This window comes from Danio rerio, chromosome 22 (assembly GCF_049306965.1).
Source record: "Danio rerio strain Tuebingen ecotype United States chromosome 22, GRCz12tu, whole genome shotgun sequence".
Taxonomy (NCBI): domain Eukaryota; kingdom Metazoa; phylum Chordata; class Actinopteri; order Cypriniformes; family Danionidae; genus Danio; species Danio rerio.
Genome location: NC_133197.1, coordinates 12,621,481 through 12,638,218, shown reverse-complemented (window position 1 = coordinate 12,638,218; position 16,738 = coordinate 12,621,481). Strand labels below are relative to the sequence as shown.

General features: G+C 38.0%; 2 protein-coding genes across 3 annotated transcripts in view; both read left to right on the top strand.

The window, feature by feature from the left end:
• Positions 1 to 2,930: 2,930 nt before the first annotated feature.
• Positions 2,931 to 13,650, top strand: LOC100151486 (uncharacterized). 2 transcript variants are annotated; one of them, XM_073937417.1, is made up of 5 exons: positions 2,931 to 3,266; positions 3,673 to 3,864; positions 6,426 to 6,599; positions 7,851 to 7,958; positions 9,334 to 13,650. In XM_073937417.1, exon 5 carries the CDS (start codon positions 9,355 to 9,357, stop codon positions 10,420 to 10,422), a length of 1,068 nt encoding a protein of 355 aa, XP_073793518.1. In that variant the 5' UTR covers positions 2,931 to 3,266; positions 3,673 to 3,864; positions 6,426 to 6,599; positions 7,851 to 7,958; positions 9,334 to 9,354; the 3' UTR covers positions 10,423 to 13,650. The 2 variants fall into 2 exon arrangements, with proteins under 2 accessions (XP_073793518.1, XP_068072542.1); XM_068216441.2 differs by lacking the exon at positions 6,426 to 6,599 and having other exon boundaries at positions 2,998 to 3,266.
• mfsd6a (major facilitator superfamily domain containing 6a) overlaps positions 13,419 to 16,738 on the top strand; it is a 19,319-nt gene continuing 15,999 nt past the window's right edge. Inside the window, exon 1 of the mRNA XM_005161679.5 lies at positions 13,419 to 13,650. The gene's annotated coding sequence lies outside the window, so the exon portion shown is untranslated. The remainder of the gene's footprint in view (positions 13,651 to 16,738) is intronic.

Below are 16,738 nucleotides of genomic sequence, written 5' to 3'. Positions count from 1 at the left end.
AGACATAAATATTACACTGGATGTGGGATAGACTCTGATCAATTTATTAATTCAGCATGAATGAATGAATGCAATATTTTTTTTATTTACTTTTGAATGTCTTTTTGTGACGTTATATAAAAGTGTTTTGTAAAAAATGTACATATATTTCGAAATAATGAATTTGCATATATTTATATTCATGTTTATTATCCTAATTATGGACTCATTTTTGGATCTGTATTTTTTATATTACCACTTTTTTATGTTATTATATTGTAAAGTTGTATGTTCTTTCATTCATTTTGCTTCGGCTTAGTCAATTTGTTCATCAGGGATCGCAACAGCGGAATGAACCGCCAACTTATTTAGCATATGTTTTACACAGCAGATGCAAACCAGTACTTGGAAACATTTATACACACTCATAGCACATGTCTTTGGACTGTGCGGGAAACCGGAGCACCTGGAGGAAATCCACACCAACACTGGGAGAACATGCAAACTCCACACAGAAATGTCAACTGACCCAGGTGGGACTCGAACCATCTGCCTTTCTGATGTGAGGTGACAGTGTTACCCACTGAGCCACCGTGTCGCCGCAATATCGTATAATAAAATGTATTTTTTTTATTTATATTTTAGTGTATATTAAGCAAATACAGTTTTCCATAAATATTTATAAACATATTATTTTGTTACTATGTATTATTTTTATAGACTTGATGGTAACACTTTACAATAAGGTTGTATTATTTAGTTAATAACTAATGAACAATACATTTAATGCTGTATTTATTCATCTTTGTTAATGTTAGTAAATGAAAATGTTCTCTCACAGTGCATTAACTAATGTTAAAAAGCATACTGTTTTGGTTTAAATAATGCATTAGTAAATATTAAACTGTTTAACAAATGCTGTACAAGCATTGTTCAATACTTATGATAACATATTTACATTAGTAATTAGCATTAGCTAACATTAACTAAGGAAGCTTTGCAAAGTGTGACCTACTTTATAATTTAATATAGGCCTACATACAGGTTTTAATTTTTATATACTTTATGCCTTATTTTCATATTTTAAAAATCCCATTGTTATATATAAATATTAAGAATTAATAATATTTAATATTAGTATTTAATATTAATATACATATTTTACCTGAAGAAATTATTGATTTTTTTTTTTTTATTATTTAATGCATGCTTTAGTTATGTTACTAGTAGTTATAACATTTAAGTCTATAATAAAATATTTTCTGGCGGTTCATTCCACTGTGGCGACCCCGTAATTATAAAGGGACCAAGCCGAAAAATAAAATAAATGAATGGATGAATAAAATATTCATTCATTCATTTTCTTTTTGGCTTAGTCCCTTAATTAATCTAGGGTTGATTTAAGTTCATGTTCACTGTTTTTAGAGTGAATGTTTACAGGAGGGCTGGATGAGACTCTGTTAGACAGAGAGAATGAAAGAGAGAGAGAGGTGCTGTTTTAGAGCTCTGCTATAAACAGATTGTAATGGGTGGTCTGTGTTTTTGTGCACACACTGCTTCCTCAAGCTCCACTGTTTTTCTCCCGAACGCAGTGATGTTAAAATGTGAAGCAGTGTTGACCTCTGTTGGTCAAGAAGTAAACTGCATGTTCTGCACCAATACCAGTGTTTCTATGGGAAGGGTATAAACAAAGGTTGGAGCCAGCTCCAAATGGGCTGGTCCGATCTAAGTGGATGGGACTTGAGCTCCATGTGGGCTGTACAAACCTCCTGGAGTTTTCATTTATTTAATGTCTTGAATATGACACAAAGTCCAACCTGTTGTGTTTTACTAACGTCTACCCCAACCCTCACAGTAACCTATTGTGTTTTACTAACATCTACACCTCAACCCTTAAACCAACCTTATAGTAACCTTGTTTTTATTTATTTAATTCAACACCTATACCAAACCCAACCTCACAGTAACCTATTGTCTTTTTTTACGTCTAGTTACCAAAACACAAAACCCTACATGACTTCAACTGCAAAGTAGAGCAAACAGCAGACAAACTGACAGATTTTGTTTTAAGAACAACAAATAATAACTTGACTTCTAGTTGATCATTTGGTATCAGAAGTGGATTAAATGAAAGGCAAAAGCGTCTATATTATGATTATTTATGTACAGTATCGAATATAAAGTCATGGTGCAGTTGAAAAAGAATTAATATTATGACTCCCATGAGCTTGAAAAACTGCATCTATACATACTCAAATAACTTAATTAATAAAGTCATCTGGAATGACAAAGAAAGCGTTCTTGCAGGACTCCCAGAGTTCATTAAGATCCTTTGGATTCATCTTCAATGCCTCCTCCATCTTACCCCCCACATGCTCAATAATGTTTATCTCTGGTGACTGGACTGGCCAATCCTGGAGCAACTTGACATTCTTTGCTTTCAGGAACTTTAATGTGGAGGCTGAAGTATGAGAAGGGACGCTATCCTGCTGAAGAATTTGCCCTCTCCTGTGGTTTGTATTGTAATGGGCAGCACAAATGTCTTGATACCTCAGGCTGTTGATGTTGCCATCCACTTTGCAAATCTCTCGCACACCCAATGCTAAATGTAACCCCAAACCATGATTTTTCCTTCACCAAAATTTACTGATTTTTGTGAGAATCTTGAGTCCATGCGGGTTCCAATAGGTCCTCTGCAGTATTTGTGATAATTAGGATGCAGCTCAACAGATGATTCATCAGAAAATATATATACTTTCTGTCAATTTCCCAAATGATCAACTGGGATCAATGACAAGACTTTTAGCAAAGACAAGACAGGTAGCATAGATAGATAGATAAATAGATAGATGGATGGATGGATGGATGGATGGATGGATGGATGGATGGATGGATAGATAGATAGATAGATAGATAGATAGATAGATAGATAGATAGATAGATAGATAGATAGATAGATAGATAGATAGATAGATAGATAGATAGATAGATAGATAGATAGATAGATAGATAGATAGATAGATAGATAGATAGAAATGAACAGAAAGAAATATACAAATATACGAACAGACAAACAGAATAGAATAAAACGATTGGATGGAAATGAATTGACCCTCCTGTAATCCAGGATTACAGTGTGATGTGTGTTAGTCGTGCTGCACATCTCCTGCTGTGTTTACTGCCAGATGAAGTGTTTTAATCCAGCAAACAGCACAAATCACTCCTGTGACTCAAGAATGACCGTCTCACTCACAACACTGAATCCTGATGACAGAGCATCTACAACCGTGAGTATCTATCTATCTATCTATCTATCTATCTATCTATCTATCTATCTATCTATCTATCTATCTATCTATCTATCTATCTATCTATCTATCTATCTATCTATCTATCTATCTATCTATCTATCTACCTACCTACCTACCTACCTACCTACCTACCTATCTTTATCTATCTATCTATCTATCTATCTATCTATCTATCTATCTATCTATCTATCTATCTATCTATCTATCTATCTATCTATCTCAATTCATGTTTGTTTCTATAGCACTTTTGCAATGTAGATTGTGTCAAAGCATCTTAACATAGAAGTTGTAGTAAATTGAAGTTCAGTTTAGTTCAATTCAGTGTGGTATAATTTCACTGCTGAAAGTCCAAACACTGAAGAGCAAATCCATTGATGTGCAGCTCCACAAGTCCCAAACCAGTGGTGAAAGTGGCGAGGAACAAACTTCACTAATTGACGAAAGTGAAGGAAAAAAATTGAGAGAAACCAGGCTCACAACCAAATCTCCTCCGGTCAAACTTTCTGCTCAGAGCTGCAGTCTAGGTGCCGGAGGCTGGAGAACGCTGGACGTCCATCGTTGAGAAGCTGCAGATGTGAGTAGTATCTGTCTGTCTTTTTGTTCATATCCATCTATATATCTTTCTTTTTTCTATCTGTCTGTCAGTCAGTCTTTTTGAATGTTTTATAATGACATTCCCTGTATTTAACATTGTTCATAAATTCCTTCATAATTTTTTAAAAATAAGCAAGGAAATACTATAGACTTTACAAAACAAAAACCATGTAATGGACCAACAAGACTGTTTCAGGTCAGAGCTGTAGTTTATATCAGAGGTACTGATGAAACTCAACCCTACTTCAGCAGATACTTGAACGGTTACATGATCTGAGGGGCTCAGGTGAACAGCGGCGGCCCACCTCGTCTCACCGTCCAAAATCTGCAGACGAGTAAAACAAGTTAGGTCAATCCTATCATGACTTAGTGACATAAAAATGGGAAAAAAAACTGTAAGGTATATATATAATATTCATTCATAAATTTTCTTATCGGCTTAGTCCCTTTATTAATCTAGGGTAGCCACAGTGGAATGAACCGCCAACTTAGCTTAGCCAATTTACCTACCACATGTATTTGGGCTTGTATATATATAATATTCATTAATTAATTTTCTTATCGGCTTAGTCCCTTGATTAGGGTAGCCACAGTGGAATGAACCGCTAACTTAGCTTAACCAATTTACCTACCACATGTATTTGGACCTGTGTGGGAAACCGGAGCACCCAGAGGAATCCCACGCAAGCATGAGGAGAACATGCAAACTCTGCACAGAAATGCCAACTGACCCAGCTAGGGCTTGAACCCATGAGTTTCTTGCTGTGAGGCGAGTTTCTTGAGTGTGTGCTACCCATTGTGCCACTGTGCTGCCCCGGTATATTTTTAATATTACATATTATTTCTGCCTTTCTAACATTTATGTTCAGAACTCAACATATGCAGGTCAGAATGAGGTTTTACAGAGCTTTAGATCTAATCCCACTTTGTCTATCCGTCCTTCCTTTTCCTATTTGAAGATAGATGCAGAGCTCAACGAGGGTTTTTCAGTTTTATCCCTCTAGTAATATCCCAAACATAAAGAAATAAGCTGGTTTTAACCTTTGATCTTTGTTTCGTTAAATCTGTCATCCTCATGTAGATGGGTGGGATGTATAGATTGATGTGAGAGAGGAAACCGCACTCATGGGTGAAATCTTTTTTTCAATGCAAGGGAGATTACGAGCTTGATATTTCGATGTATAAAAGACTATCCCATAATGCGCCATTCTATGGGATCATACACTGGCATATCAGTTTCTTGAGTAAATCTACTCTGTCACCTTGTGGATGGCAGCACCTAACCCACATGCCCTCCATCACCCCAGGGTTAACTTCATAGTTGCAAGGAAAAGGAGGCATGAATTGATGAAGATTAATGTAAACTTATCAACAAAATAAACAACCGATCTGAAGTAAGCGGCAGGTCCTCAAGAATAAATGTCACTTTAACATAAAACAGAAGGTTAAAATGGGCCAGGGCTGGTCCTCTTTTGTTCCTCACTGCCATCATTCCTCCTTTTATCCTCTTTCTAGCTTCTCCATGGGTCTTGAGGCTTGTATGGTGTTGAGCTGTCATTTAATAACACTTGTAAGACTTGCTCCACTTCCATATGGTCTTGACTACTAAAACCCCAATGGCCCCTATAGGCGAAGAGTGCCCCTTGGTAGCCTGTGCTCTACTTCCATTTCCCATGGGCAGTTGTCACGGCGGGCATGGCATTTGGGGACAGATGGGGCGACAGAAAGGAGATAGTAGGATGAGAGTCAAGAGAGATGAGAATAGGCTCTTGAACACACTGCTACCTCCAGGTCCAAGTGTACACTCATGATGTGGTAAATAGACAGATTGATAAAAGGATGTGGACTTCTCTATCACTTTTGTTAGTCGCCAATTACTCCTCTGATTTCAAGGACCATGCAGTGGCCCCCTTATTCCCTCTCTTCTTTCATGGTCATCGAAGTTCTACGTAGGACAGGTGTGTAGTACAAGTGTCACTCATTAAAACAGCCTGGTTCTGCTCCCAAAGCTCTCAGCCATATCCCAGTCATCACATGTACCACCATCAGCCCTTTCTGACAGGGGGAGACCCATGAGACTCTACTCCCTAGGTAGGCTGTAACAGTGGCTATGGCAACTGAGGTATAGGAGGAAGACTTATAGAGAATTATAGAGAGGTGAGAATAAAATCAGGCTCCTGAACATACTGCTGAGAACTCATTGCCGACTAATTAGGGGTTGAAGGAGTCTATTTGACAATTTATTAATTTACCCTATCATGAGTTTAGGTCTTTCAGCTGGTGGAGGACCAGGAGGCAGCAGTGTGTTCAAGAGACAATTAACTTTTTTCGAGACTCTCTTTATACTTCTGTCTCCATTCTGTGGCCTCATTTGTCTTTTAACCCAAATGCTAAGTCTGCCACGACAGCACTATGATTTCAAATTGATTAAACAACAAAATGAAAGTAAGAGGCAGTGCCTCGTGGATGAGATAAAATGGACTTGGCCTGCTTCTATCTTGTTTTTTTCACTGTTGTCACTTCTCTTTTTATCCTTCTCAGTCTCCTCTGTGGAACTTGAAGCCAAGAGCTGGAGAAATACTTCAAATAGGCACGAAATCCTCAATTCTTATAGGCAATTCCCTTAGCGGCACACATTCCTGGACTGCAATTTCAACCAAGGAATACCCCTGTCCTACTGTTGCCTAGAGCCCCTGTTGAGGTTGTGGGGTAAAGGTACTGCTCATGTTGTTGCCCCACCCTACTTATCACAGCCACTTAGTTTATGTTACTCCTAATTCCTTGTCATGTCAAAAAACCTTTGTCTTCCTGATCAATTATCATTTGCTGTCCTCCTAAATGATCCACATGATGTCATCAAGAAGGTGGAACTAGTGACACATTTCCAGAGACAGCAAGACTTTTCTGCAATATCTATTTCCACCTAGCGGCACGCATTGTCTTGCTTTCGTTTTGCCTTGTTTGGAAACTGTACAAGGAAGAGCTTCTGTGCTCTTATTGGTCGACATCCTAAATGTGTCAGAATCAGTCATGAAGCACAAAAAATTATTGAATATTGCTTGTCCAGGGATGTCCAAACTTGGTCCTTGAGGGCCAATGTTGCATTTTTCTCACAACATCTCAAAACAAAATGTTGTTTAGACATTTCTCGTGGTTGTTTGAAGTTGTCGTACTGATTGTGTCATCAGATTCGATAGCTGAAGTCAGGTCATAGCTGAAGTCACATTGCAGGTGTAGCAGAGGCCAGTGAAGTGCTGTGCAAGTAAACCTCACTCGTCTGGCCTCTAAAAGGTGTTCTAGCGACAGATGCTAGAGGAGGCTATGGTCTTTAGCCTAGTTCGTAGAGCAACTGACACACATGTGGAAAGTCGCCAGTTTGATCCCAGCTCGGAGTGGGTTGAGTGGTGTAGGACCAGTGGGGTCAAGCAATAAAGTGTTGGAAAACTTCTGCCACAGCCAGAACCTTATCTGAAGGAAGATTTGGTTGCAACAGCCATTAAACAGCTGTTGATGAACACGTCCCAATGACAATCAAACACAACAGATTTTAGCCTAAGATTATACAAGTCTTTGAGTAATCAGAGTAGGAGCTAAACAAGGAGTAGGACTGCATACCTGTGTGCTAGTCTGTCTGGACATAAAATTAGTTGTCCGCCATAACACTTTTCGAGATGAAACTATTGTTGTTTATTAATCATCATGATACCCTCAATTGTCATGACACCACCAAACATATCATGGTATTTGTTGTCAAACATCTTTATTTTCCTATTTAGAAAACATTTACCCAATTGAAGTTCGTTTCTAATGTGTCATGTGTCAATGTTCAAGTACTGAAAGCGTAAAATTCATAATTGCCCTCCTGAAGTGTTGCAGTTTGCACCCTCTCGCTGTGTCTGTGCCCTCCGCTAACAGCGTGAAATATTAATCACTTTGCTCTTTCTCTTTTCTCTTCTCTGCCAACAGCTGCTACTGTACAATAGCGTTTCCCTCCCAGATCCAGACACTGTTTCATGTACACAGACACAAACACACACCTTTGGCTGCTCCTTTGATGACAGACACCAAACTCTGGTAAGGGCGATTTATACTTACTTTTGATGATGTAAGTTGACATTAAGTTTTTAGAACTGAAATAAACCCTAGAGCAATGTTCTGATAGGATGTTTACGATAAGATCTGTGTCCAGGACGTGTGATATGCATGTCACAATATGATACATTATTAAAAAACGAACCCAATATGCCAAAGTGTGAGATCACTTTGTATTGTTAATGGATTGTACTTTGTATTTTTATGACGCTATGCAGAACTCAAAAGCTTCCGTTCATGCACATATCAAACTATCCTTGACCAGTAATTTCATAACAAGCTTTGGATGTTTGTTTACTCAGCTGTCATACCGAATATTTACAATGGAGAATATTTGAGTCACAGCATCTAACAGCTTTACAAAACTGTGCTGGATCCACAATTCAGTATGATAATGAACATAGAGATAAAATATTGGGCATCAAAAACTAAATATTTTAAATTCAAATAATATTATAATTCTTGTAAACTTTTTTTAGGTAAAATTCAGATAAAACAACTCATTTACATAAAATGGTTAATAAAAATTAAAATACTAAGTTATTCAGACAATGATATAGATTAGATTATATACTAATTATTTTATTGGGGGGGGGTGGCACGTGGTGCAGTGGGTAGCACAATCGCCTCACAGCAAGAAGGTCGATAGTTCGAGCCTCTGCTGGGACAATTTGCATTTCTGTGTGGAGTTTGCATGTTTTTCTCGTGTTCACGTGGGTTTCCTCCGGGTGCTCTGGTTTCCCCCACAAGCCCAAAGACATGCACTATTGGTAAATTGTCCGTAGTGTATGTGTGTGAATGAATGTGTATGGGTGTTTCCCATTGATAAAACATATGCTGGATAAGTTGCCAGTTCATTCTGCTGTGGCAACCTCAGATTAATAAAGGAACTAAGCCGAAAAGAAAATGGATAAATGCATAATTATGTTTTATAGTAATAATAAAAACTACTATCATTATTATTATTGTTCTAAAATTACTATGTTAAATTACTAAATTAAAATATTACGTTGTATTTGAATATTATTAAAATGAAAAGTTTTCATTTATTATTTATAGTGAAAAATATTTGAGTCTGGGTTCAAATTAACACTTTAAATAAATAACATTTATCAAGTATTGAGAAATATTAATTATGGTAAAGTATAATAGTTATTATTATTGTTTATTATATTTTTTTATATGTAAAACATTATACAGAACTTCTGTCATGTCACATTTCATTACATACTGTGTAATTAGTATCCTTATTGTTATTATTTTAATATGAAGATTTTTGTATTAAACATCTGGAATATTATATCTGTAAGCCAGTAGGTTTGACTGAGACATAGCTTAATAATGCAAACCCCTTTAGTTTTTCCACAGAACCTCCAGGATGCATCTGTTCTTAGTTCTTCCCCTGGTGCTGAAAGTCCAGTCTATCTCCATGGGCCACAATGTCACCTGTGACTGTATCTGCCATGAGGGATTCAAAAGTGCTTACTGCTCCAACAATAATATCACCCAACTGCCCATCGCTCTTCCACCATTCACAGAAACCCTGAATCTGTCCCACAACCACCTGAACACCATCCCCCCACGAGCCTTCAACACCACACGAAAACTGCATTTCCTTTACCTGAACGACAACAATATTAGCATGTTAGCAGACGGGGCGTTCTTTCTACTGGAAGGTCTTAGGTGGTTGGACTTGAGTCGAAATCAAATATTATCCTTAAGTGAAGGGTTTTCAAAGGGTCTCAGTTCCCTTCAAGGTCTTTCACTGGCTGAGAACAGATTAACCAGCATGGATAGCAGTTATTTTCTCCACATGGACTCATTACAAAGACTCAATCTCAGCCATAACTCCATCCACACCATCAAAATGAGGGCGTTTGGGTCCATAAGTACGCTACGCCAGCTACAACTTGACTGGAACAAAATAACGATCCTCAATAATGGTATCTTTTCCATGCTGCGAAATCTTGAAGACTTAAATTTGCATCACAACCAGATACATAGCTTGGACGTCGGGGTACTTTCACCATTGACCAGCCTTGGTAAACTAGACCTTACCAACAACAACCTCTCCACGATTCAATTCAAGACCTTCTTGAGTCTCAACACGTACAGCACTCACATAATGCTGCGGGGAAACCCCTGGCGGTGTGACTGCGATCTCCAACGAGTCTTCCAGAAGCTCTGTAACGTCAAACGGCTCTTTCTGGATGACTACGACAGCCTCACTTGCTACTCATTTAACGACGAATTTAACGGAAACCACACTGTTTTTAAAGCGGTTGAGCTCTGTGTTGCAGAGATGGTTACTGTCCTGGTCATTACAATCACTGTGGTCATCACGGTTGTGGCGGCAATTGTCATGGCGGAGAAAAAAAGGAAAAAGAAGAACAAGGAAAAGCATTGGACGGAAGTCGGCGAGGTGTCCTGTGGATCACAAGACTGAATGAATGACAAAATATACATTAATCAATAACTCAAACTCTGATTGCTTATTAAGATGATAAAATCTCACGTGAACTGTAACTGAATGGGCAATATTCACAGCTAGGCTGCGTCCAAAACCGCGTACTTCCATACTATACAGTATGCTAAAATCAGTTTGCTAGCAGAGTAGTATGTCCAAATTCATAAAATTCAAAAATCAGTATGCGAGAAGTACCCGGATGACTTACTATTTCCGGCGAGATTCTGAAATGCGCATCCCATGCACGCCCCACGAGAGAATTAATGAAGGGGAGTAAAGGCTGATTTATACTTCTGCGTCAAACGCCAGTGTATGCTACGGCGCTGACACATAGCCCTTCGCCGTTTCCGTCAGCGTCGCTACTGTGCACCTCTCAAAAAATGTAACTACACGTCGCAACGACGCGTAGCGCAAGCTCTGTGATTGGTCAGCTTGGTAGCGCTGACGAGTCTGGGCGGGACCGAGAGCCGCGTGAATGGTGCGAGCCTGATAGAGCGATTGTTTACAAGTGTGGAGTCCCGTGAAGGAGCTCCGGATGGAAAGTTTTGTTTTGTATTTACCTAATAGTTAAAGTTGTTGCACGTCCGAGGTTCCTACCTCAAAATGAGCGAGTTTGAGCCACTTGTACATCCCAGAAGTGTTTAGGAAAAGCAAAACCGCAGTGAAGAAACTCGACACAGAGGAACATTTACACCTCACTGCCAAGTAGCGTTTCGGAAGTGTTAATGCAGACCAACAGAGACAGAAGTATAAATGCACAGCTACGGGCGTTGCGTGCGCCGTGGGTTACGCCGGTCACTTGACGCAGAAGTATAAACCAGGCTTAAAGCGACACAACTGAAGCAGGTGGGTCACGTGACCATGACAAAATGGCGGATGTAGTACGTCCGAATTCCATTCATACTGTATAGAACATACTTTTTCTAATGACCGAGTATGACATTTAAATTCAAATGCAGTAGCTACTGGGTAGGCGGTTTTGGATGCAGCCCTAGTGTTTTTTTTTAGCTAATGATGAACTTCCGGTAAAAGGGGGGAGGAGGGGGGGCGTGCACTCAAGAGCGGTGTTGTCTCGCGCTTACTTAAGGGCAATAGGGGGGTGGGGGTGTCGCGGGGGGCACTTTTGATCATTTTGGAAGGGCACTTTCTATCCAAGACTAAAAAGGGCATGTGCACTGCACAGGTTGAGCCCTATGTGTGCATGTGCCTGAGCAAACTTGTTCCTGAAGGGCCGGTGTCCTGCAGATTTTAGCCCCAACCGTAATCAAACACACCTGAACAAGCTAATCAAGGTGTTACTAAGTATACTTGAAACACTCAGGCAGGTGTGTTGAGGCAAGTTGGAGCTAAACCCTGCAGGGACACCGGCCCTCCAAGACCGAGATTAGTGGCCCCTTTTTTAAAGCATTGATGTTGTAATGTAATTCAAATATAATCAGTTAAATAGATTCAAGCATCTATTTGGTTGTCAAAGTGTAAAAAAAGACCAAAACGCAGGCGCCAAATTGCATTGAAAATACTGAGGTTATATGAATTTCCATATTTTAAAGACATTGCGTGGAAAACTATAATTTAATGTAGTCCTTCTTGTTTGGTCTGACCCACTTTATATTGTATCTCAGCCAGGCAGTGAAGATCTCTGTTTTTTAAATATCAGATCTTAAAGGTGATTTTCTATGAGATGACTCAGGTTGATGGTCTTATTCAAAAGACGGTGTAAACTATAAGAAATGCAGGGTTCCACAATGTATTCATGTTATCCCAACACAAATCAATTAAGTTAACTTAACACTTTTAGCTAATTTGTGCATTAAACATAAAAAAATAAGTTGTCCCAATAAAATCTCAAGAATTGTGTTGTTTCAGCTCATTTTAGTTTGAACAAGTAAAAAAAATGAGTGTAAAATATACAGAAAGAAAAAAATGAATTAATGTATAATTGCTATGTGTATTTATTCAGCTGTATTGAGAGAATGGCAGATGCTCTGAAAATAAAATATTATTTATGAACTTACTTACCTGGACTCGTTTGAAATGGACGTAAATTTTCTGCGAAGTGAAAAAGACGAACCAAAATAGGTGTTTCGTTTGTGAACACAAGATGGCGCTAGAAAACTGTTTTTGCGTATTGGTGTAAAATGAAGGCCTGAGTGGTGGCAAAGTACAAGTTGCATTAAAAAAATTGGTTTGTTCATCCAGAAAGCAGATGTATATTTCTAATCAAAACTTTTTTTTCAGATAAATTATTTAAAAAATAATGATGATTATATATATTTTAATAAAGCAATAGGGCTGAGGAAAATATGCAATTTAGTACTTAAGATCTATTTATTCAGCCATAAAGATGTAAACAAAAACAGCAAATGCTACTCTCTACAATAGCAACAAAAGTTATAAAGCATTTTTTTAAAAAGTGCCAATCTCTAAAAAAAGCATGTTGCTTGAGGACAACAGATCTGCCTATTCTCGATTTGACTTTCAACAGTGCTTGCAACAATGTACAAAAGGAGTTGAAGAATCTTCTTGATCTTGTAAAACAGCTACGCCCAATTCATGTGATGTAGCAGAACAGTATTTGTTTGATCCTATTTATTATTACGATTACATTCCTAACAAAGTATGTCATATCACAGTAGTATGTGCGTTATAATGTTTTTAATCACCTTCAGCTGGTAATTTACATCCATTACGATACCATTGTTTTGATCAATAGTTTTAACTATGGTTGTTTTACCTAAACTGTGGTATTTAATTAATACGGTAGCTCTTGTGTGTCTCCATTGGTATTGTCTTTTATGGTAAAATATTCAAGAGCCCTCCTTTTCATTGAAGCGACCTACTTGATATTCAAATTACAGGTCTTTACGATTGGATGGCTGTCCATCAACGTCAGCACGTTTGAATTACTATTCAGAAGCCATGCCTTCGAAAAGAGAAATATGATACTGAGCAACGTCAGCACTTCATTATTATTCATGACGTAAGCCCCAAGTCAGTTTGTGTGCAGGTGAACTCTGGATTCTCGCCACCAAACAACAGAAATGCCTAGACAGGATCTAAAATAAAGGGGAATTTGCCTGTTTGGACTGGCAGAAACCATAAAACACAGTTCGTCACGCGAAATAATAATCGGAAATGGACGAAAACCAACTACATTATCGAACTGTTTCAAAGTAACCGACTCACCTGGAACTGCCGAGGCTACAGGTAAATAAACAATGACTGTTTTCACTCCGCGTGTGTGTGTCTATTTTACTGTAAACATGTAACGATTCAAAATACTGAGTCTTGTATTTTTCATCTCCATTTCCTGCATTACTTGACTAAGGGATGTTTTTTTTAGACCGGTCTTCCTGTTTTGGCCATGTTCTTGTAAGACAAAGAAGAAAATGCTTTCTAAAATTAGTTGTAAGACTAAATAACGAATGAAGTATAAAGTTTATCTTTTATTAAATGACAAAGCAGTTAAGGAAGTTATGATACTTCCGTAAAAGTATGACGTTTTAGACAGGCGCGTTATAAACCTCGATGACGTCATTGTGCAATAAACATCCTCATGTTATGCACCTGTAATAAATGAAAAAATATGTACCCTAGTAACTAATGAATACCCAATATACACTGCCCGATACTTACTTTTTGTATGTCCAGTATGCACCAAAAAAACATATTGCATTATGTGAAATATTGTCAAATGCCTTTTTACCTCATGATGTTATTGTTTTGAAAGTATGATTATTTTGGAGAATGTAGTATGTTATCTGGGTATTCATACAGAATATTTGCATACTGTGAATAGGATACTTCTGTTGCTGCAATAAAACTCTGCTGAACTATCAGAACAGACATGCAAATCTATGTTAATATTATAGTTCACTCGCATATAAAAATTCCCGAGGGGGGTAAAAAGCTTAAAAACAAAGAGAATTTAATAAAAAGAATCCTCAAATAAGCTAACAGAAATCTTAATATCAAAACACAATATAACTTAAACTGATAATTCACCTAAAACTACAACTTAATCTCCCTGAACTTTTTCCAAACCTGTTTGAGATTTAACTTTTCTGTTGGACATGAAAAAGATACTATGAAGAATGTTGGAAACTGGTAGTCATTGACTACATTTACATGGACATCAGTCATCAGATTATTTTCCCTAATCTGAATATGACAATAATATGATTAAGGTGTTTGCATGAGTTGCTTTTTGAATGACCTTTCATGATCCCGCTTTTTCATGTTATAGCACATAATTCGATTGCCATCATTGTGTCATCGCGCTATCCACGTTTCCTCTGGAATTTCATATAGTTTCGGGTGTTTCATTTTTAATTTGTGGACTTAAGTTGCAGTTTGACCCTTCCACTTTCATTCAGGAACATTTCAAGCATGCCCTCCTTGACAAACGAGATATTGGATGCGAGTATGAACTGCTGGAAGTGCTAACACATGTCGAATGGGAGAAAAAAAACCTCCACATTTTTAAGTGTGTGTTTGTGTCTGTGGTCCCTAACTGACTCGGTAGGTGCAGAGAATAGTGTCAAACAGCTGTGTGTATATGGAATATTCTGTTGCAAAATGCGGTGAAAATCCCACATGACGGTAATAGTTTGATTGCTGTGTTTACATGTACTGCACTTCAATAATGCGATTAAAATCGGCACACTCCACATGTGTTAATTTGATTTCTCTTTAGTTTGATTATGACCTTAATCAGATTAAATAATCAAAAATTGCTCTTTTACATGGTAGACTCTTAGGGTGCTTTCACACCTGTGAATCAATTCAGTTGTTCCGAAACAGAGATTACAATTGTTACATTGTTGCTCTTTGCTCTTGGAGCGGTTCGCTTTCACATTGCAAAGTTTCTAATCGGACCAAAAGAGCTAAAACAAGTTACGTGTGAGTAAACCCTCCTTACATTGGTCAGAGTGTCAGGGTTTATTTTGCAGCGTCCCGCTAAACTGTCAGGAGAGGTGGTGGTTTGGTGGTGATTGGGTGCGCGCGCGACGTGTCTGAGGAGAGACGCGGTGGGGAGGGGTGAGAAGGGTGCGCGACGATGCCTATTTGAGGACCTGGAGGGAGACGCGAGACTACCGGGAGATCATCACTCGTTTGCGGGAATCCGGAGACTCGCGAAACTTCCCACCCCACTCATAATTCTCTTTTCATATATAGCCGTATATGCCTATTACATATCCATAAAACACAGTGATACAACCGCGCTCGGATCGGATCGCTTTCTCACTACAATCGAACCGCTCCAGGGTTCGTTTCAATCGAGCCGAGACCACCTCATTCAAGCGATCTCGGAGCGATTACTTTGGTGCGGAACAGAGTGCGATTGCCCTGTTCACATATGCCAAACAAACCGCGCTAACTGGGCAAACGAGATACATTCCGAAACAAAAATGTAGGTGTGAAAGCACCCTTAATCACAGTATTGTCTTAATCTTATGAAAATCAGATTATTAGTGTCCATGTAAACATACTCATCAACTACCATTTTTTTTTTTGGTAGTGTGGTATGGATGTCAATGACTATTCTTCAAAGTATCTTTTTTGTTCAACAGAGGAAGCGTTTAGAACCACCATGTGGGGGAGTAAATGGCTAGTAAAAAATTTGCTTTAGTTTGCATTGGAATTTGATACTATAGTAAGTGATCATGTGTAAATGTAAAACTTGTGTGTCCATATTGACCCTATTTGAATATATATATATATATATATATATATATATATATATATATATATATATATATATATATATATATATACATACATACATACATACTTACTTACATACATACATACATACATACACACACATACATACACACACACACACACACACACACACACACACTAATTCATTTTATTGAATTTATGTATATGACAATTGCTGTACCTAAATACTCTTACTCTCTCCCGAAAACTATAAAGCGTGATTTATTTCACTTTAACATTTGATCCATTGTGTTTATTTATGATAGTTTGTTTGTTCAATAAATGCAGTGCTTCCCACACATAGACTTTACTTGGGTGAGCCTCCCAGGTATAATTGGTGACACTTTATTTTTTTATTATGATCATTATCTTTTACACTTTTTTTGTATCCGCTTAATAACCAAACATCCGCAATCGATTAACAAGTGGAAAATCTCCTCTCGCCCTACATGTTTCCTACTTGTCATTGTATGTGTGCAGTCAATTGTCAACACTCCCAAACACAATCACACATGCTCTGTAGAGACGCACCTTTTTGGGACTTAAAAATGCGTCCGTCAGGGGTTTC

What these genes read in the sequence shown, in the direction of transcription:
- LOC100151486 (XM_073937417.1), top strand. Translation starts at nt 9,355, where the DNA reads ATGCATCTGTTCTTAGTTCTTCCCCTGGTGCTGAAAGTCCAGTCTATC.